This window comes from Eptatretus burgeri, chromosome 7, assembly GCF_056783735.1.
Source record: "Eptatretus burgeri isolate ZD-2024b chromosome 7, Ebu_testis_v1, whole genome shotgun sequence".
Taxonomy (NCBI): domain Eukaryota; kingdom Metazoa; phylum Chordata; class Myxini; order Myxiniformes; family Myxinidae; genus Eptatretus; species Eptatretus burgeri.
Genome location: NC_140967.1, coordinates 109,273,183 through 109,296,191, shown reverse-complemented (window position 1 = coordinate 109,296,191; position 23,009 = coordinate 109,273,183). Strand labels below are relative to the sequence as shown.

At 42.0% G+C, this 23,009-nt stretch overlaps 1 protein-coding gene across 2 annotated transcripts in view; it reads right to left on the bottom strand.

Annotated features, from left to right (window-relative positions):
* Positions 1-23,009, bottom strand: part of LOC147024076 (C-Maf-inducing protein-like) — a 140,358-nt gene that overhangs the window by 113,639 nt on the left and 3,710 nt on the right. For both annotated transcript variants that reach the window (XR_015060526.1, XM_085890266.1), the window contains exons 2-3: positions 651-776; positions 384-434 (exon numbers count right to left, since the gene is read on the bottom strand). Coding sequence is in view for 1 of the 2 variants with exons in the window: in XM_085890266.1 (XP_085746392.1) it covers positions 384-434; positions 651-776 (177 nt within the window). In the remaining variant the exon portion in view is untranslated. The remainder of the gene's footprint in view (positions 1-383; positions 435-650; positions 777-23,009) is intronic.

Genomic DNA, 23,009 nt, shown 5'->3' with positions numbered 1-23,009 from the left:
ATGGATTGATAGAGCGATTGAAAGATGGATTGTAGGACTAAAGGTTGGAAAGTCGGGGGACATTATTCCGGAAATGAACATGTGAACTCACAACACATCTCCCTCCCAAAATCCCTCGAAACAATGGGTAGGAAATCTATCCAAGCACAAACTAAAGAAATATCTGTCTGGGGGAACATCCTATGCGTCTCTGATTGCATAGGGGTCTTTTCCATAACCGCAACAATACCATATCTGCTTGATTAATGCTTCGACATGTTATCTATTCTGTCCATTTCCATCCAGAAATTGTCAAGTGTGGATTTCATTCAGCAAACATTCACGCGTTCCAAAACAACATTTCCTGCATGAAAAAGGCAGTATTAAACTTCATAATCACTTACCATCCATTGCACAGAGTGGAACCACTGCTCTTTCAAATGGTTGTTAACTGCCTGTGGTTGGTGGCACAAGAACAAATGAGGAACAGCACTGAACCCAATGACTTAGTTAGCTAGCTCATACAAACGGCACACACAGGGGGTTAAGGTCACAGCGTTAATACGCAAAGAAGAGGGACCAGCCAAATGATGATGCTGTACATTTTAACCATGTTTTTATTTAATTTAATTTAATTTTAACCACGTCTGAGTAAAATAAGCCGTGCATACCTGCAGCAGAACGGTCCCACGTGGCACACACAGGCGCACGCAGTATTTTGGCGCCCCCTCCCATGTGAGTATCTGCACCTCTTCCATATCACTGTATTCGATTGGGTTTGAAAGGTACCCACAGGGCTGCTCAGGCAGAGAAAAAGGAAGGGGACAAAGGACCAGAACAAGGGATCAGGACATTTAATATCAGTCATGGCACGAGTTCTGATCCAAAAGCAAACTTTGAATGAAAAAAGTTAAAACATCTTTTTACACAGAAATATTTTGCTCGTTTCATTGTATTTTTGAGAAGTGGTTCATCTTGAACTAGAACAGCACTCGGTAGAGCGCATACGTCCAACAGGCTGAACAGTTAACATTTTGTAATAATCCCACTGAAAGGCCGGATCTGCATCTGGACCTGAACCAGAATCCATTCGTCTTGTTCTTGTCACTTACCCAACTCATCCAGCTAATTTTATTTGAATCCATCCATAACTTTTTGAAATATTGCGCCATGTATCAATTTGGTCCTATCTCTCAATGGTGAAGAATCACTTCGAAAATTCTAGTATCTGGATCCGGATCCAGATCTTCACCAAAACCAGACACCATCTGTTTCACAGAATCCTTCTTCCCACTGGATGTCCATGACTCCCTAGTGTCTCTCCCCAGCTATTGTCTCCTCCAATATGATAGATGTGAACCATGCCCTGGAGGCAGAGTTGCGCTTTACATCAATAACTCAATTTCTCACTGCCCTTGTACTGATCTTACACCTCTCAACCCCCAAGAGTACCTCTTGCAGCGACTTCCCCTCCACTTGTTTGTCTGTGTGTTGTACCGTCCTCCAAACAGTGACGACTCCATCTATATCTCTCTCAGAAAATATGGACCAACATTTAACCACCAATTCCAACTCTTGATTCCTCATATATGGTGATTTCAATTGTCACCATGCAAATGTCAGGTCAGGTCAGGTATGGGAGCATGTGCCAGAACAGCGCGTCGCTGCGTCCACTTTCCGTCGGTACTCCAGGGGCCTCCGTCTGGCCATCCCCCAGGCAGATGCCAGGCCCATCCCCATCTCCTTGAGATGGTGGTCAACCTGCTGCAACCATGAGGCACGTGGTCGGCCCGCTGGCCTCCTCCACTCATGAGACTCCCTCGCTGAGAGAATCTGGTGAGCAGGATCTTTTTTATTGGATGCATTGGATGCATTGGAGCAGGATCAGGATGACCTGACAAAAGACAAAAGACAAAAACCTGACATGCAAATGATGACTCCATGTACTCCATCTCTGTGACAACTTCATTTACAGTACATCTCTCTCTCTCTCTCTCTGGGTGATGACTCCATCTGCATATCTGTGAGAACAAGCAGTGACAACTCCATCTACATCTCTCTCAGACCATGATTGAGATGATTTAAATCGTCACCATGCAAATTGGTTGGGCGTTGGTACCTCTCTCACCAGTCACGGCACTTCAGCAAAGGACTTCTGTGATTCCACATGGGACTTTCTCAATCTGTGAACTTTCCGACCTGGACTTCTCCCAATGGCAAATCCTCCCTTGTGGACTTGGTGATGCCAAACGTCACTGCAAATGTGTCCTGCTCTTCCTCTGTTCCAATTGGTTCAACTAATCATATGCTGTTGAGAGTCAACATCTCTCTGGCTATTCTCAGAGAGCTGCTTCGACACAGGCGAGTCTGGCAATTCACTCAGGCAGATTGGCAGGGACTGTAAGCAGCCACCTCACTTCAGTAATGGTCTTCTATATCAACTACTCCTGATATTAAGTGTTTATCCACTCTCTGGAAAGCCAAAAAACAACATCTGTTCAACCACTAGAATGAACTTTCGAACTCGTCCCCTTCTTCTAAAACCTGGTGGCATCTCAGTAAGCCTGTCTCTGGTGTATACTCCCCCTCCATCATTTCCCTCTTCAAATGGCATCACAGCCGACTCCACTTGTAAGAAGGCTGAATGCCTCAATTCTGAATTTGCTTTCAAATCTTGTGTCCCCAGCCTCACTCTCTGTACCAACCCCCCCCCCCCCCACCCTAGTTATACCCAGCTGCGACTGGACACTGCATCTTTAGCACCTGAGAAAATGGAGAAGTTTGTGGCACCCTCGACTGATTCTACAACTGGACTGGACGGCATCAGCTCACATGGCTTAAAAACCTGCTCTGCTGTTCTTGCACACCCTCTCTCCCTTTTCATCCTACCATTTTCCAGAGGCCATCTTCCATCTGCTTGGAAATCCACCAACATCACTGCATTGCATTAAAAAAAGAGCAATCAGAGATTGCAGACCCTTGCCAGGACTTGCTTTGTGTGTTGTTTTGTGTGGTGTTTGTGGACTGGTGTGTTATATAATTAATGAGACAAAATTAGACCTGCCACTTAATAACTGCTGGCAGTGATGACTGGTTCAGCCATTTCAGAGAAGAAGATTTTTGAAGGTGTTTTTTTTTTTAAAACAACAATATGGCTGCCGAATCACGTGACCGATGATGTCACCAACAAACATTTTGTGGACCATTTTTCATACTGATCAGATGTAGCGTTCTACATATGCAATTATGACGTCATAAAAAAATCTAACTCATTCCCCATGAAGAGTACTTGCTATGTGACAAGTTTCAATTTTTTCCTTGGTGCGGTTTCAGAGATACTGAGGACCAAAGTTTTTCCATTTTTTCCAATATGGCTAGGACAAATTTTGTAAAACTCCACGTGCAGCAACGACCGTGAGAAGTCCAAATGTCATACGTTTCCCACGGACGCCCCACAATTCCATGAGTATATATTGTGAACCATGATATCTGTTCATGCGTTTGTCTGTCTCCCGTTTACGGCAGCTGCCTCTCATGATGCGTTTGGAAAGCTCAACATTCACTTTTGAAATTATGGGACAACAGGAATGAATCATGTTGATGCCAAATTATATTTCACAAGCAGGATACCTTGCCCTCTTTAACCTCTGTCACCCGATGCTGCACCACCACTTTGCGGTGGGCAGTACAAGTAACTCAGAGATTTGACTCTGAGTGAAACCAAGAGTGCAACAAAATTAACCTTTTTAAAGTCAGACATTAAATAATTTAAATTGATAGATTCACTTAAACTTTTTCCATCAATGGGGAGGGGTACTTTTGCTTGCTTTTCCTGTCACTGGGGAAGGGTACATGCCTGTTGTTGGCTCAATGGTTAGGGGTGGCAGGCTTGGGATCCTTAGGTCCAGAGTTAAAACCCCACTCAACCATTGAATTAATACCAGGTGGGATTGACTCAGCCTTTCAACTTGACTCAACTCGACCTGATGTTGAGTTGAGTTGTGTCTGGCATCACATTCAAGTAAAGCGAGATAGCAATAAGATCCTGTTCAATGTCAATCAATCAATATGTCCTTGTCACTTATGACGATGGGTGACACTGTAGCCATCTGTGCCGTCTCTTGTGCTGCTGGGCTGCCTTTGCAGCAACAGCAGCCTCTGCAATCAATGCACCCTTTCTAATGGCTACTCTCCGGCTTTGCCTTATCTGTTTGAAGTCATGCCAGTTCCCCCTTGACATTGAATATTGTTAGGTCTTCCTTAATGACATCCTTCCAACATTTGCAGGGCCTGCCACATGGACGAGTTCAAGTGACTAGTTCACAAAAAGTACTCTCTTTGGGAGACGATGGTCTGGCATACGGCACACGTGACCCAGCCACCTCAGTCTTGACGTCCTCACCATTGTGTTTATGGTTGTTATGTTGGCACAGACTTCCATATTGGTGATCTTTTACTACCAGCGAATATCCATGATGTGGCGTAAGCATCTCTGGTGGAACATCTGCAGCTGGTGTAGGTGCATATTTAGGGTAGCCCAAGTCTCGCTACCATATAACAGTATCACCAAGATGACACGGTGGTACACAATCAGCTTAGTGTTGAGGGATAAACCTGAACAACACCACACTAAACTTTGGAGTGAATAGAACTTGGGTGTTGGACTGGCTAATCAATTCTGGATTTAACCATCCAGGTTTCCATCACTGGTGATCATGATTCCTAAGTACACAAACTTGTCCGTTATTATAAATGGGGTGTCCACAAGAATAACAGGTATCACTCCAGCCGGTTGCAATGGTTGGTGTAGTATCTCTGTTTTTTCTTCACTAATTGCCAGTCCCCATCATGTACAGACCTCACGCAGGGCATCAATAATATTCTGCAGTTCCTCCACCTTATTACAGGCGAATGTGGCATCAGCTGCATAAATGAGTTCTTTGATGACATCGAGCAGAAACTTGCTAGTCCTTAGCCTGCGCAAGTTAAACAGGTTGCCATCCAAGTTGTAACGAATACCAAATCCGTAGTCTGCCAAACCCTCAAGTGCCATTCCAATCACGTAACTGAATATGACGGTGAAGCAGGCAGGAGCTAGAATGCAGCCTTGGCGGAAACCTATCGTGATATCAAACTTTAAGTTGTTTCCCCATTGATAGACACCTTTGCTTGCATACCTACATGGAAGCTGTGAATCAATTTGATGAGTTTTGATGCAACGCCAGCTCTTTTCCAGCAATCTCCATGCAAGGTCTCGGTCTACTGCATCAAAGATCTTAACTAGGTCAATGAAAACAAGATGCAAGTCCTGCTTTTGCTCCCTCCATTTTTCTTGCAGTTGTCTCAAAACAAACATCATATCTAATTGTAGACCGACCAAAGCAGAATCCACTTTGGGTCTCTGGAAGGAGTTTTTCCATGAGGAGCTTTAGGAGGTTGAGTACCACTCTGACAAGAACCTTTCCAGCAACCGAGAGTAGGGTAATACCTCTGGCGTTTCCTTATGTATAAAGGACACTTATTTTTATACAGGGCAATGATGGTGCCATCTTTCCATTCCTGAGTAACACATTCACTTTTCCAGACATACTGAATGAGATGATGGACACGAATGAATATGACGGGTCCACCTTTCTTCAGGACCTCAAGTGGAATGCCATCGACTCCTGGGGCTTACCCATTGGCCATCTGCTTGACGGCTTTAACCACCTCCTCCACATCTGCATCTATTGCCATTTCATATTGGATGGGTCTCTGTGGGACCCAACTGATGACTGACTTGTCAACACATCTGTGTTGATTAAGTAAGGTCTTAAAATGTTCTTCCCAGCGGTTGAGAATGTCTTCTTGTTGGATCAGACAGTCACCGGCAGTAGAGTTTATGAGTTGAAGCCCAAGAGGTTTCCTCTTTGATTGGAACTTGATGGCTTTGAAGACATTTTGAGAATCATACTTCTCTGCAAACTCATCTATTTCTTTGGCCTTGTTCATCCACCACTGATCCTGCATTCTTCCTCGCTCTCGCTGGCACAGGCTCTTGATCTGCTGGTAGCGGACTCTGTTTTTTTGGTGTTTCTGATGCCAAAACTGCTGCAAAGGTTTGGATGTTTGCCAAAACCGCTGCAAAGGTTTTGGTGTTTCTGATGCCAAAACCGCTGTGTTGGATGTCACATTCAAGTAAAGCGGGATAACAATAAGGTCCTGCTCATTGTCGGCTGGCTTTAATTGATCCATGCCGACAGTCATGGTTTCCAATGGAGTTTATGATGAAAAACCTGTCAGCATGTCAAATGACCTGAAATGGACCATGGTAAGGGGATTGATGTAGTTTCCTTACAGCATCAAGCAGTATGAAATATAACTGCAGGTGGAGAGCTCAGGGTGGTCCTGTGATTGTCTGTGCTGTGCTCTTGTAGGTTGAGGTCACAGGTCAACTCATGTGTTCTCTCAACCGGTGAACATATCTGCTTGGATCCGTGTTTCAATCAGCCTGTACTTGGTGCTATGAAATGTCCATAAACCTTATTGTCGTTTCAAGCACTAGTTCAGTGGAAAAGCAACCTAGATCTGATTCAAACACGGTCCCAATACCAAACATGATGATATTGAGAGCTTCAGTCAAGCGAGGATCAGCCTGAGCGTAAAATGAAACTTTCTGCTGTTTGAGAAAGCACTCCACTAGCCCATCAGACAAAGGGTGGTATGACGTAGTTTGAATCTTCTTACTTCCCAGAAGGTCCAAGAGTGTGTGGAACGAGTGATGACTCCAACTGGTGTTATGGACATATTAATTATATTATTTCACCAGAGTGTTATAAACCAGTATTAACATGTAATTATGCTGTGGGTGAAAGTGTTTTCAGGAGAAGGACATCAGTGCTTTTGGATGAGAAAGTTGTTTGGGTTGTATAATGTCCAAGTTGGTTTCTTGAATGTCACAATGAACCTTGCCATGGCTGACTTGGCATCAAAAAGAACAACACCCCATGAGGAGAGACAACGGCACCTCAGGAAAGATAGACGATAACAACCAAAGTCTGCTGTGGCCTCGGAAATCGATAACAAAACGAAGATCAAAGAAACACTGACAATTTGCAAAATATATTAAAAGAGCCAACAATTTGCTTCAAGCATGAGAGAGGAAAAAATGTTGCAGGAGAAGGAGTGGCTGCTGCACTGAATATCATATAGCGAAATTCATTTTAAAACCGACTCAAACGGTAAAGTTGGAATCGGGAGTCTACTGTATGCTGAACCTGGGATGCTTCAACGACGCCATTCCCTGACTATAAAGAACCAACTTCACCCTGCTACATGATGGTTGGTGGAGATTCAGTTTCACTTCTTATGTTATACCTGGCAAGGTATCATGATTGCTGAAGTCCCTCTACTTGTCGAATCTACTAGTTGGCCACGAAGCTGCTCTTGTCATGGAGACAACTTCAAAGCAGGCATATCCTCGCTGGTGCATTAGCGAGAAGGCAGCCTTGCCATTTCCTCCACTATCTACTCACCTGCTCCCAGTAAACATTATCCCTCACAGCATGGAGCTCCCAAATTCAACCTCTCTCTTCGCCAACATGCCCTTTGAACTCGAGTTCTTCTCCATGCTCCGGTGTTACAAGGCTTTGACCCTCTGAGGACTTTTGCAACACAACTGGACTGTCAGATACATCTTGTGTGCACACACTGGACAAGATCCTTTTGAATGTGCACACAGCTGACCTTTCACTCATTTATAACATGCTGGGGCTTATTTTACAAACTGGTTACCCGAGATAAGTTGACACCTCGAAAGTTGTGAGTTAATTCATAGCTGCACTGACAGCCTACCCTTGTTAACCTACCCCAATCCCTCCTCCATCCAAATTTCCAGTTTTCCCTCCTGAAGGTTTCTTAATGTATCCATCTTGTCCACCCCATGCATTCTCTCCATCCATCCATTGGGACCATACCCTGTGCAGAGCGTTGTTGCTGCCTCAGCAGTCTCCTTGGCTATTGGGCACAATCCTGGACGGATCACCATTCTGACACAGGATACCAGCAAGCTGGCACTCATTTTGCTGACCTCAGAAGGTTGACAGGCATAGTCAACCCCACCTGGTATTAGTTCAACGGAATTGTGGATTTTGAATTCAGGGTCCAAGGATCCCAAGCCCACCACCCTAACCATTAAACCAACACCAGGCATATGCATTCTCTCCTGCCCCCCCCCCCATTCCTCTTTCCACCCATTGTTTGTCCAAGCCTCCATCTATATTGACCTTCAACTCTGCTATTGGTGTCCCCCCTCCCCCTCATGTTCCTTTTCTCCTGTTGCTTTTGTCCTGATCCATTCAGTGCACGAGGACCAACTCTTCCACCAGCCTCCACTAGGCATCCAATTAATTTTTTAAGTTTTAGCTCAAGCTCTAACATATGGTTGATGCTTGGCCAGACAAAAGATCCAGTCAATAAATGCTGTGTTGCTCTGATGCCAGGGTGAGATAAATTGTGTAAGGCATTGAAGGGATGTTGGGATGTAGGGGTAATGTAAATTATGTTGGGGTGGGGGTTGCCTAAAAGAGTATCACAGATGATGGTGCCGTTAAAAGTAGGAAGTGGTACCTTGCCAAGCTGCACTGAAGTGTGTGTCAATTGCTTCATACATCATTGCATGTTCAAACTAGAATGGCACTCGGTAGAGTGCATACCTTCGCCATGCTGAGCAGTTTACGACTTGTATCCCAAGGATAGGCCGGATCACCATCCAGACCTGAATCAAAATTGAATAGGCTTGTTCTTGTCACCTACCCAACTCATCAACTAAGTTTGTCATAATCCATCCACAACACTATACATCGTGCTACACTGTATATCCTTTTTGGCCCTATCTTCTGTGTTTTGGATCTTCACCAACATCAAATCAATTTGTCCTTGTCACACACCCAACTTGTCCAACAAATTTCGTCCGAATCCATCCATAACTTTTTGAGATATCCTGCTCAGAGACAGACAGACAGACGGATATAATGAAAAATCACTCACAGAGTGACTACTTGGTGAAACGGAATGGCACTCCAGAGACAACATGCCTCCGCCAGGCTGAATCGTTTACAATTTGTATGACAAGAAGAGGTCGGATCTGATTCCGGACCTGAACCAAAATCGAATCGGCTTGTTATTGTCACCCAACCAACTCTTCCACCTCGTTTTGTCACAAGTCATCCACAACTTTTAGAGATAACAAGCTATAAACATAGTTTTTGGCCCCATCTCTCAGTGGTGAAGAATCACCTGAAAAATTCTCGAATCCAGATCCGGATTCAGATCTTCACCAAAATCGAAAAAATTATTCCTTTTCACACACCCAACCTGTCCACCAAGTTTCATCCGAATCCGTCATTTACTTTTTGAGATAACATGCAATATCATTTTTAGCCCCATCTCTCAATGGTGAAGAATCAGTGAAAATTTTAATTCTTGTATCCAGATTCAAATTCGGATCTTAACCAAAATTGAACCCTGATTTGGATTGATAAAGAAGGAGTGAACTCTGATTTAAATTGATAAGGAAGGAGTGAACCCTGATTTGAATTGATCAGGAAAGAGTGAACCCTGATTTAAATTGATAAGGAAGGAGTGAACCCTGATTTGGATTGATCAGGAAGGAGTGAATCCTGATTTGGATTGATAAGGAAGGAGTGAACCCTTATTTCGATTGATAAAGAGGGAATGAAACCCTGATTTAAATTGATAAGGAAGGAGTGAACCCTGATTTGGATTGATAAGGAAGGAATGAATCCTGATTTGGATTGAAAAAGGAAGGAGGGAATCCTGATTTGGATTGAAAAGGAAGGCGAATCCTGATTTGGATTGATAAGGAAGGACGAATCCTGATTTGGATTGATAAGGAAGGACGAATCCTGATTTGGATTGATAAGGAAGGATGAATCCTGATTTGGATTGATAAGGAAGGACGAATCCTGATTTGGATTGATAAGGAAGGACGAATCCTGATTTGGATTGATAAGGAAGGAAGAATCCTGATTTGGATTGATAAGGAAGGACGAATCCTGATTTGGAATGATAAGGAAGGACGAATCCTGATTTGGATTGATAACGTAAGGACCTAATCCTGATTTGGATTGATAAGGAAGGAGTGAACCCTGATTTGAATTGATAAGGAAGGAGTGAATCCTGATTTGGATTGATAAGGAAGGACGAATCCTGATTTGGATTGATAACGAAGGACGAATCCTGATTTGGATTGATAAGGAAGGATGAATCCTGATTTGGATTAATAAGAAGGAGTGAATCCCGATTTGACTTGCTAAGGAAGGAGTGAACCCTCATTTGGACTGATAAGGAAGGAGAGGACCCTGATTTAAATTGATCAGGAAGGTGTGAATCCTGATTTGGATTGATCAGGAAGGAGTAAACTCTGGTTTGGATTGATCAGCAAGGAGTGAATCCTGATTTGCATTGATAAGGAAGGAGTGAACCCTGATTTGGATTGAAAAGGAAGGAGTTGACCCTGATTTAAATTGATCAGGAAGGTGTGAATCCTGATTAGGATTGAGAATGAAGGTGTGAATCCTGATTTGGATTGATCAGGAAGGAGTAAACTCTGGTTTGGATTGATCAGCAAGGAGTGAATCCTGATTTGGATTGATCAGCAAGGAGTGAATCCTGATTTGGATTGATCAGCAAGGAGTGAATCCTGATTTGAATTGATCAGGAAGGAGTAAACTCTGGTTTGGATTGATCAGCGAGGAGTGAATCCTGATTTGGATTGATAAGGAAGGAGTGAACCCTGATTTCGATTGATAAGGAAGGAGTGAACCCTGATTTGGATTGATAAGGAAGGAGTGAATCCTGATTTGGATTGATAAGGAAGGACGAATCCTGATTTGGATTGATAAGGAAGGAGTGAACCCTGATTTGGATTGATAAGGAAGGAGTGAACCCTGATTTGGATTGATAAGGAAGGAGTGAACCCTGATTTGGATTGATAAGGAAGGAGTGGACCCTGATTTGGATTGAAAAGGCAGGAATGAATCCTGATTTGGATTGATAAGGAAGGAGTGAACCCTGCTTTGGATTGATCAGGAAGGAGTGAATCCTGATTTGGATTGATAAGGAAGGAGTGGACCCTGATTTGGAATGATAAGGAAGGAGTGGACCCTGATTTGGATTGAGAAGGAAGGAGTGAACCCTGCTTTTGATTGATAAAGAAGGAATGAAAGCCTGATTTAAATTGATAAGGAGTGAACCCTGATTTGGATTGATAAGGAAGGAGTGAACCCTGATTTGGATTGATAAGGAAGGAGTGAACCCTGATTTGGATTCATAAGGAAGGAGTGGACCCTGATTTGGATTGAAAAGGCAGGAATGAATCCTGATTTGGATTGATAAGGAAGGAGTGAACCCTGCTTTGGATTGATCAGGAAGGAGTGAATCCTGATTTGGATTGATAAGGAAGGACGAATCCTGATTTGGATTGATAAGGAAGGAGTGAACCCTGATTTGGATTGATAAGGAAGGAGTGAATCCTGATTTGGATTGATAAGGAAGGACGAATCCTGATTTGGATTGATAACGAAGGACGAAACCTGATTTGGATTGATAAGGAAGGAGTGAATCCCGATTTGACTTGCTAAGGAAGGAGTGAACCCTCATTTGGAATGATAAGGAAGGAGTGGACCCTGATTTAAATTGATCAGGAAGGTGTGAATCCTGATTTGGATTGATCAGGAAGGTGTGAATCCTGATTTGGATTGATCAGGAAGGAGTAAACTCTGGTTTGGATTGATCAGCAAGGAGTGAATCCTGATTTGGATTGATAAGGAAGGAGTGAACCCTGATTTGGATTGATAAGGAAGGAGTGGACCCTGATTTAAATTGATCAGGAAGGTGTGAATCCTGATTTGGATTGATCAGGAAGGAGTAAACCCTGATTTGGATTGATAAGGAAGGAGTGAATCCTGATTTGGATTGATAAGGAAGGACGAATCCTGATTTGGATTGATAAGGAAGGAGTAAACCCTGATTTGGATTGATAAGGAAGGAGTAAACCCTGATTTGGATTGATAAGGAAGGAGTGAATCCTGATTTGGATTGATAAGTAAGGAGTGAATCCTGATTTGACTTGCAAAGGAAGGAGTGAACCCTGATTTGGATTGATAAGGAAGGAGTGGACCCTGATTTAGATTGATAAGGAAGGAGTGGACCCTGATTTAGATTGATAAGGAAGGAGTGAATCCTGATTTGACTTGCTAAGGAAGGAGTGAACCCTGATTTGGATTGATAAGGAAGGAATGAATCCTGATTTGGATTGAAAAAGGAAGGAGGGAATCCTGATTTGGATTGAAAAGGAAGGCGAATCCTGATTTGGATTGATAAGGAAGGACGAATCCTGATTTGGATTGATAAGGAAGGACGAATCCTGATTTGGATTGATAAGGAAGGATGAATCCTGATTTGGATTGATAAGGAAGGACGAATCCTGATTTGGATTGATAAGGAAGGACGAATCCTGATTTGGATTGATAAGGAAGGAAGAATCCTGATTTGGATTGATAAGGAAGGACGAATCCTGATTTGGAATGATAAGGAAGGACGAATCCTGATTTGGATTGATAACGAAGGACGAATCCTGATTTGGATTGATAAGGAAGGAGTGAACCCTGATTTGAATTGATAAGGAAGGAGTGAATCCTGATTTGGATTGATAAGGAAGGACGAATCCTGATTTGGATTGATAACGAAGGACGAATCCTGATTTGGATTGATAAGGAAGGATGAATCCTGATTTGGATTAATAAGAAGGAGTGAATCCCGATTTGACTTGCTAAGGAAGGAGTGAACCCTCATTTGGACTGATAAGGAAGGAGAGGACCCTGATTTAAATTGATCAGGAAGGTGTGAATCCTGATTTGGATTGATCAGGAAGGAGTAAACTCTGGTTTGGATTGATCAGCAAGGAGTGAATCCTGATTTGGATTGATCAGCAAGGAGTGAATCCTGATTTGGATTGATCAGCAAGGAGTGAATCCTGATTTGAATTGATCAGGAAGGAGTAAACTCTGGTTTGGATTGATCAGCGAGGAGTGAATCCTGATTTGGATTGATAAGGAAGGAGTGAACCCTGATTTCGATTGATAAGGAAGGAGTGAACCCTGATTTGGATTGATAAGGAAGGAGTGAATCCTGATTTGGATTGATAAGGAAGGACGAATCCTGATTTGGATTGATAAGGAAGGAGTGAACCCTGATTTGGATTGATAAGGAAGGAGTGAACTCTGATTTGGATTGATAAGGAAGGAGTGAACCCTGATTTGGATTGATAAGGAAGGAGTGGACCCTGATTTGGATTGAAAAGGCAGGAATGAATCCTGATTTGGATTGATAAGGAAGGAGTGAACCCTGCTTTGGATTGATCAGGAAGGAGTGAATCCTGATTTGGATTGATAAGGAAGGAGTGGACCCTGATTTGGAATGATAAGGAAGGAGTGGACCCTGATTTGGATTGAGAAGGAAGGAGTGAACCCTGCTTTTGATTGATAAAGAAGGAATGAAAGCCTGATTTAAATTGATAAGGAGTGAACCCTGATTTGGATTGATAAGGAAGGAGTGAACCCTGATTTGGATTGATAAGGAAGGAGTGAACCCTGATTTGGATTCATAAGGAAGGAGTGGACCCTGATTTGGATTGAAAAGGCAGGAATGAATCCTGATTTGGATTGATAAGGAAGGAGTGAACCCTGCTTTGGATTGATCAGGAAGGAGTGAATCCTGATTTGGATTGATAAGGAAGGACGAATCCTGATTTGGATTGATAAGGAAGGAGTGAACCCTGATTTGGATTGATAAGGAAGGAGTGAATCCTGATTTGGATTGATAAGGAAGGACGAATCCTGATTTGGATTGATAACGAAGGACGAAACCTGATTTGGATTGATAAGGAAGGAGTGAATCCCGATTTGACTTGCTAAGGAAGGAGTGAACCCTCATTTGGAATGATAAGGAAGGAGTGGACCCTGATTTAAATTGATCAGGAAGGTGTGAATCCTGATTTGGATTGATCAGGAAGGTGTGAATCCTGATTTGGATTGATCAGGAAGGAGTAAACTCTGGTTTGGATTGATCAGCAAGGAGTGAATCCTGATTTGGATTGATAAGGAAGGAGTGAACCCTGATTTGGATTGATAAGGAAGGAGTGGACCCTGATTTAAATTGATCAGGAAGGTGTGAATCCTGATTTGGATTGATCAGGAAGGAGTAAACCCTGATTTGGATTGATAAGGAAGGAGTGAATCCTGATTTGGATTGATAAGGAAGGACGAATCCTGATTTGGATTGATAAGGAAGGAGTAAACCCTGATTTGGATTGATAAGGAAGGAGTAAACCCTGATTTGGATTGATAAGGAAGGAGTGAATCCTGATTTGGATTGATAAGTAAGGAGTGAATCCTGATTTGACTTGCAAAGGAAGGAGTGAACCCTGATTTGGATTGATAAGGAAGGAGTGGACCCTGATTTAGATTGATAAGGAAGGAGTGGACCCTGATTTAGATTGATAAGGAAGGAGTGAATCCTGATTTGACTTGCTAAGGAAGGAGTGAACCCTGATTTGGATTGATCAGGAAGGAGTGAATCCTGATTTGGATTGATAAGGAAGGAGTGGACCCTGATTTGGATTGATAAGGAAGGAGTGGACCCTGATTTGGATTGATAAGGAAGGAGTGAACCCTGATTTCGATTGATAAAGAAGGAATGAAACCCTGATTGAAATTGATAAGGAAGGAGTGAACCCTGATTTCGATTGATAATGAAGGATTAAACCCTGATTTAGATTGATAAGGAAGGTGTGAATCCTGATTTGGATTGAAAAGGAAGGATGAATCCTGATTTGGATTGATAAGGAAGGACGAATCATGCTTTGGATTGAAAAGGAAGGACGAATCCTGATTTGGATTGATAAGGAAGGATGAATCCTGATTTGGATTGATAAGGAAGGAGTGAACCCTGATTTCGATTGATAAGGAAGGAGTGAACCCTGATTTCGATTGATAAGGAAGGAGTGAACCCTAATTTGGATTGATAAGGAAGGAGTGAATCCTGATTTGGATTGATAAGGGAGAAGTGAATCCTGATTTGGAATGATAAGGAAGGACGAATCCTGATTTGGATTAATAAGGAAGGAGTGAATCCCGATTTGACTTGCGAAGGCAGGAGTGGACCCTCATTTGGACTGATAAGGAAGGAGTGGACCCTGATTTCAATTGATCAGGAAGGTGTGAATCCTGATTTGGATTGATCAGGAAGGAGTAAACTCTGGTTTGGATTGATCAGGAAGGAGTGAATCCTGATTTGGATTGATAAGGAAGGAGTGAACCCTGATTTGGATTGATAAGGAAGGAGTGAACCCTGATTTGGATTGATAAGGAAGGAGTGAATCCTGATTTGGATTGATAAGGAAGGAGTAAACCCTGATTTGGACTGATAAGGAAGGAGTGAATCCTGATTTGGATTGATAAGGAAGGAGTGAATCATGATTTGACTTGCGAAGGAAGGACTGAACCCTGATTTGGATTGATAAGGAAGGTGTGGACCCTGATTTAGACTGATAAGGAAGGAGTGAATCCTGATTTGACTTGCTAAGGAAGGAGTGAACCCTGATTTGGATTGATAAGGAAGGAGTGGACCCTGATTTAGATTGATAAGGAAGGTGTGAATCCTGATTTGGATTGATAAGGAAGGAGTAAACCCTGATTTGGATTGATCAGGAAGGAGTGAATCCTGATTTGGATTGATAAGGAAGGAGTGAACCCTGATTTGGATTGAGAAGGAAGTAGTGAATCCTGATTTGGATTGATAAGGAAGCAGTGAACCCTGATTTGGATTGATAAGGAAGGAGTGAATCCTCATTTGGATAGATAAGGAAGGAGTGAACCCCGATTAAGATTGATAAGGAAGGAGTGAACCCTCATTTCGATTGATAAGGAAGGAGTGAATCCTGATTTGGATTGATAAGGAAGGAGTGAATCCTGATTTGGATTGAAAAGGTAGGATGAATCCTGATTTGGACTGATAAGGAAGGAATGAATCCTGATTTGGATTGATAAGGAAGGAATGAATCCTGATTTGGTTTGATAAGGAAGGAGTGAATCCTGATTTCGATTGATAAGGAAGGAGTGAATCCTGATTTGGTTGATAAGGAAGGAGTGAATCCTGATTTGAATTGATCAGGAAGGAATGAATCCTGATTTGGATTGACAAGGAGTGAACCCTGATTTGGATTGAGAAGGAAGGAGTGAATCCTGATTTGGATTGACAAGGAGTGAACCCTGATTTGGATTGAGAAGGAAGGAGTGAACCCTGATTTGCATTGATCAGGAAGGAGTGAACCCTGATTTGGATTGATAAGGAAGGAGTGAATCCTGATTTGGATTGATAAGGAAGGAGTGAACCCTGATTTCGATTGATAAGGAAGGAGTGAATCCTGATTTTGATTAATAAGGAAGGAGTGAATCCTGATTTGGTTGATAAGGAAGGAGTGAATCCTGATTTGAATTGATCAGGAAGGAATGAATCCTGATTTGGATTGACAAGGAGTGAACCCTGATTTGGATTGAGAAGGAAGGAGTGAACCCTGATTTGCATTGATCAGGAAGTAGTGAACCCTGATTTGGATTGATAAGGAAGGAGTGAATCCTGATTTGGATTGATAAGAAAGGAGTAAACCCTGATTTGGACTGATAAGGAAGGAGTGAATCCTGATTTGGATTGATAAGGAAGGAGTGAATCATGATTTGACTTGCGAAGGAAGGACTGAACCCTGATTTGGATTGATAAGGAAGGTGTGGACCCTGATTTAGACTGATAAGGAAGGAGTGAATCCTGATTTGACTTGCTAAGGAAGGAGTGAACCCTGATTTGGATTGATAAGGAAGGAGTGGACCCTGATTTAGATTGATAAGGAAGGTGTGAATCCTGATTTGGATTGATAAGGAAGGAGTAAACCCTGATTTGGATTGATCAGGAAGGAGTGAATCCTGATTTGGATTGATAAGGAAGGAGTGAACCCTGATTTGGATTGAGAAGGAAGTAGTCAATCCTGATTTGGATTGATAAGGAAGGAGTGAACCCTGATTTGGATTGATAAGGAAGGAGTGACTCCTCATTTAGATTGATAAGGAAGGAGTGAACCCCGATTAAGATTGATAAGGAAGGAGTGAACCCTCATTTCGATTGATAAGGAAGGAGTGAATCCTGATTTGGATTGATAAGGAAGGAGTGAACCCTCATTTCGATTGATAAGGAAGGAGTGAATCCTGATTTGGATTGATCAGGAAGGAGTGAATCCTGATTTGGATTGATAAGGTAGGATGAATCCTGATTTGGACTGATAAGGAAGGAATGAATCCTGATTTGGATTGATAAGGAAGGAATGAATCCTGATTTGGTTTGATAAGGAAGGAGTGAATCCTGATTTCGATTGATAAGGAAGGAGTGAATCCTGATTTGGTTGATAAGGAAGGAGTGAATCCTGATTTGAATTGATCAGGAAGGAATGAATCCTGATTTGGATTGACAAGGAGTGAACCCTGATTTGGATTGAGAAGGAAGGAGTGAATCCTGATTTGGATTGACAAGGAGTGAACCCTGATTTGGATTGAGAAGGAAGGAGTGAACCCTGATTTGCATTGATCAGGAAGGAGTGAACCCTGATTTGGATTGATAAGGAAGGAGTGAATCCTGATTTGGATTGATAAGGAAGGAGTGAACCCTGATTTCGATTGATAAGGAAGGAGTGAATCCTGATTTTGATTAATAAGGAAGGAGTGAATCCTGATTTGGTTGATAAGGAAGGAGTGAATCCTGATTTGAATTGATCAGGAAGGAATGAATCCTGATTTGGATTGACAAGGAGTGAACCCTGATTTGGATTGAGAAGGAAGGAGTGAACCCTGATTTGCATTGATCAGGAAGTAGTGAACCCTGATTTGGATTGATAAGGAAGGAGTGAATCCTGATTTGGATTGATAAGGAAGGAGTGAATACTGATTTGGATTGATAAGGAAGGAGTGAATCCTGATTTGGATTGATAAGGAAGGAGTGAATCCTGATTTGGATTGATAAGGAAGGACGAATCCTGATTTGGATTGATAAGGAAGGAGTAAACCCTGATTTGGATTGATAAGGAAGGAGTAAACCCTGATTTGGATTGATAAGGAAGGAGTGAATCCTGATTTGACTTGCAAAGGAAGGAGTGAACCCTGATTTGGATTGATCAGGAAGGAGTGGACCCTGATTTAGATTGATAAGGAAGGAGTGGACCCTGATTTGGATTGATAAGGAAGGAGTGGACCCTGATTTGGATTGATAAGGAAGGAGTGAACCCTGATTTCGATTGATAAAGAAGGAATGAAACCCTGGTTTAAATTGATAAGGAAGGAGTGAACCCTGATTTCGATTGATCATGAAGGATTAAACCCTGATTTAGATTGATAAGGAAGGTGTGAATCCTGATTTGGATTGAAAAGGAAGGATGAATCCTGATTTGGATTGATAAGGAAGGACGAATCCTGCTTTGGATTGAAAAGGAAGGACGAATCCTGATTTGGATTGATAAGGAAGGATGAATCCTGATTTGGATTGATAAGGAAGGAGTGAACCCTGATTTTGATTGATAAGGAAGGAGTGAACCCTGATTTCGATTGATAAGGAAGGAGTGAACCCTGATTTGGATTGATGAGGAAGGAGTGAATCCTGATTTGGATTGATAAGGGAGGAGTGAATCCTGATTTGGAATGATAAGGAAGGACGAATCCTGATTTGGATTAATAAGGAAGGAGTGAATCCCGATTTGACATGCAAAGGAAGGAGTGGACCCTCATTTGGACTGATAAGGAAGGAGTGGACCCTGATTTCAATTGATCAGGAAGGTGTGAATCCTGATTTGGATTGATCAGGAAGGAGTAAACTCTGGTGTGGATTGATCAGGAAGGAGTGAATCCTGATTTGGATTGATAAGGAAGGAGTGATCCCTGATTTGGATTGATAAGGAAGGAGTGAACCCTGATTTGGATTGATAAGGAAGGAGTGAATCCTGATTTGGATTGATAAGGAAGGAGTAAACCCTGATTTGGATTGATAAGGAAGGAGTGAATCCTGATTTGGATTGATAAGGAAGGAGTGAATCCTGATTTGGATTGAAAAGGAAGGAGTGAATCATGATTTGACTTGCTAAGGAAGGACTGAACCCTGATTTGGATTGATAAGGAAGGTGTGGACCCTGATTTAGACTGATAAGGAAGGAGTGAATCCTGATTTGACTTGCTAAGGAAGGAGTGAACCCTGATTTGGATTGATAAGGAAGGAGTGGACCCTGATTTAGATTGATAAGGAAGGTGTGAATCCTGATTTGGATTGATAAGGAAGGAGTAAACCCTGATTTGGATTGATCAGGAAGGAGTGAGTCCTGATTTGGATTGATAAGGAAGGAGTGAACCCTGATTTGGATTGAGAAGGAAGTAGTGAATCCGGATTTGGATTGATGAGGAAGCAGTGAACCCTGATTTGGATTGATAAGGAAGGAGTGAATCCTCATTTGGATTGATAAGGAAGGAGTGAACCCCGATTAAGATTGATAAGGAAGGAGTGAACCCTCATTTCGATTGGTAAGGAAGGAGTGAATCCTGATTTGGATTGATAAGGAAGGAGTGAACCCTCATTTCGATTGATAAGGAAGGAGTGAATCCTGATTTGGATTGATAAGGAAGGAGTGAATCCTGATTTGGATTGATAAGGTAGGATGAATCCTGATTTGGACTGATAAGGAAGGAATGAATCCTGATTTCGATTGATAAGGAAGGAGTGAATCCTGATTTGGTTGATAAGGAAGGAGTGAATCCTGATTTGAATTGATCAGGAAGGAATGAATCCTGATTTGGATTGACAAGGAGTGAACCCTGATTTGGATTGAGAAGGAAGGAGTGAATCCTGATTTGGATTGACAAGGAGTGAACCCTGATTTGGATTGAGAAGGAAGGAGTGAACCCTGATTTGCATTGATCAGTAAGGAGTGATCCCTGATTTGGATTGATAAGGAAGGAGTGAATCCTGATTTGGATTGATAAGGAAGGAGTGAACCCTGATTTCGATTGATAAGGAAGGAGTGAATCCTGATTTTGATTGATAAGGAAGGAGTGAATCCTGATTTTGATTGATAAGGAAGGAGTGAATCCTGATTTGGTTGATAAGGAAGGAGTGAATCCTGATTTGAATTGATCAGGAAGGAATGAATCCTGATTTGGATTGACAAGGAGTGAACCCTGATTTGGATTGAGAAGGAAGGAGTGAACCCTGATTTGCATTGATCAGGAAGTAGTGAACCCTGATTTGGATTGATAAGGAAGGAGTGAATCCTGATTTGGATTGATAAGGAAGGAGTGAATACTGATTTGGATTGATAAGGAAGGAGTGAATCCTGATTTGGATTGATAAGGAAGGAGTGAATCCTGATTTGGATTGATAAGGAAGGACGAATCCTGATTTGGATTGATAAGGAAGGAGTGAACGCTGAGTTGGATTGATAAGGAAGGAGTGAATCCTGATTTGGATTGATAAGGCAGGACGAATCCTGATTTGGATTGATAAGGAAGGAGTGACTCCTGATTTGGATTGATTAGGAAGGAGTGGACCCTGATTTAGATTGATAAGGAAGGTGTGAATCCTGATTTGGATTGATAAGGAAGGAATGAATCCTGATTTGACTTGCTAAGGAAGGAGTGAACCCTGATTTGGATTGATAAGGAAGGAGTGAACCCTGATTTGGATTGATAAGGAAGGAGTGGACCCTGATTTGGATTGAAAAGGCAGGAGTGAATCCTGATTTGGATTGATAAGGAAGGAGTGAACCCTGATTTCGATTGATAAAGAAGGAATGAAAGCCTGATTTAAATTGATAAGGAAGGAGTGAACCCTGATTTGGATTGATAATGAAGGATTAAACCCTGATTTGGATTGATGAGGAAGGTGTGAATCCTGATTTGCATTGAAAAGGAAGGATGAATCCTGATTTGGATTGATAAGGAAGGACGAATCCTGATTTGGATTGATAAGGAAGGACGAATCCTGATTTGGATTGATAAGGAAGGAGTGAATCCTGATTTGGATTGATAAGGAAGGACGAATCCTGATTTGGATTGAGAAGGAAGGAGTGAACCCTGATTTGCATTGATCAGGAAGGAGTGATCCCTGATTTGGATTGATAAGGAAGGAGTGAATCCTGATTTGGATTGATAAGGAAGGAGTGAATCCTGATTTTGATTGATAAGGAAGGAGTGAATCCTGATTTGGTTGATAAGGAAGGAGTGAATCCTGATTTGAATTGATCAGGAAGGAATGAATCCTGATTTGGATTGACAAGGAGTGAACCCTGATTTGGATTGAGAAGGAAGGAGTGAACCCTGATTTGCATTGATCAGGAAGTAGTGAACCCTGATTTGGATTGATAAGGAAGGAGTGAATCCTGATTTGGATTGATAAGGAAGGAGTGAATACTGATTTGGATTGATAAGGAAGGAGTGAATCCTGATTTGGATTGATAAGGAAGGAGTGAATCCTGATTTGGATTGATAAGGAAGGACGAATCCTGATTTGGATTGATAAGGAAGGAGTGAACACTGAGTTGGATTGATAAGGAAGGAGTGAATCCTGATTTGGATTGATAAGGCAGGACGAATCCTGATTTGGATTGATAAGGAAGGAGTGACTCCTGATTTGGATTGATTAGGAAGGAGTGGACCCTGATTTAGATTGATAAGGAAGGTGTGAATCCTGATTTGGATTGATAAGGAAGGAATGAATCCTGATTTGACTTGCTAAGGAAGGAGTGAACCCTGATTTGGATTGATAAGGAAGGAGTGAACCCTGATTTGGATTGATAAGGAAGGAGTGGACCCTGATTTGGATTGAAAAGGCAGGAGTGAATCCTGATTTGGATTGATAAGGAAGGAGTGAACCCTGATTTCGATTGATAAAGAAGGAATGAAAGCCTGATTTAAATTGATAAGGAAGGAGTGAACCCTGATTTGGATTGATAATGAAGGATTAAACCCTGATTTGGATTGATGAGGAAGGTGTGAATCCTGATTTGGATTGATAAGGAAGGACGAATCCTGATTTGGATTGATAAGGAAGGAGTGAACGCTGAGTTGGATTGATAAGGAAGGAGTGAATCCTGATTTGGATTGATAAGGCAGGACGAATCCTGATTTGGATTGATAAGGAAGGAGTGACTCCTGATTTGGATTGATTAGGAAGGAGTGGACCCTGATTTAGATTGATAAGGAAGGTGTGAATCCTGATTTGGATTGATAAGGAAGGAATGAATCCTGATTTGACTTGCTAAGGAAGGAGTGAACCCTGATTTGGATTGATAAGGAAGGAGTGAACCCTGATTTGGATTGATAAGGAAGGAGTGGACCCTGATTTGGATTGAAAAGGCAGGAGTGAATCCTGATTTGGATTGATAAGGAAGGAGTGAACCCTGATTTCGATTGATAAAGAAGGAATGAAAGCCTGATTTAAATTGATAAGGAAGGAGTGAACCCTGATTTGGATTGATAATGAAGGATTAAACCCTGATTTGGATTGATAAGGAAGGTGTGAATCCTGATTTGCATTGAAAAGGAAAGATGAATCCTGATTTGGATTGATAAGGAAGGACGAATCCTGATTTGGATTGATAAGGAAGGACGATTCCTGATTTGGATTGATAACGAAGGACGAATCCTGATTTGGATTGATAAGGAAGGATGAATCCTGATTTGGATGAATAAGGAAGGAGTGAATCCCGATTTGTCTTGCTAAGGAAGGAGTGAACCCTCATTTGGAATGATAAGGAAGGAGTGGACCCTGATTTAAATTGATAAGGAAGGTGTGAATCCTGATTTGGATTGATCAGGAAGGAGTAAACTCTGGTTTGGATTGATCAGCAAGGAGTGAATCCTGATTTGGATTGATAAGGAAGGAGTGAA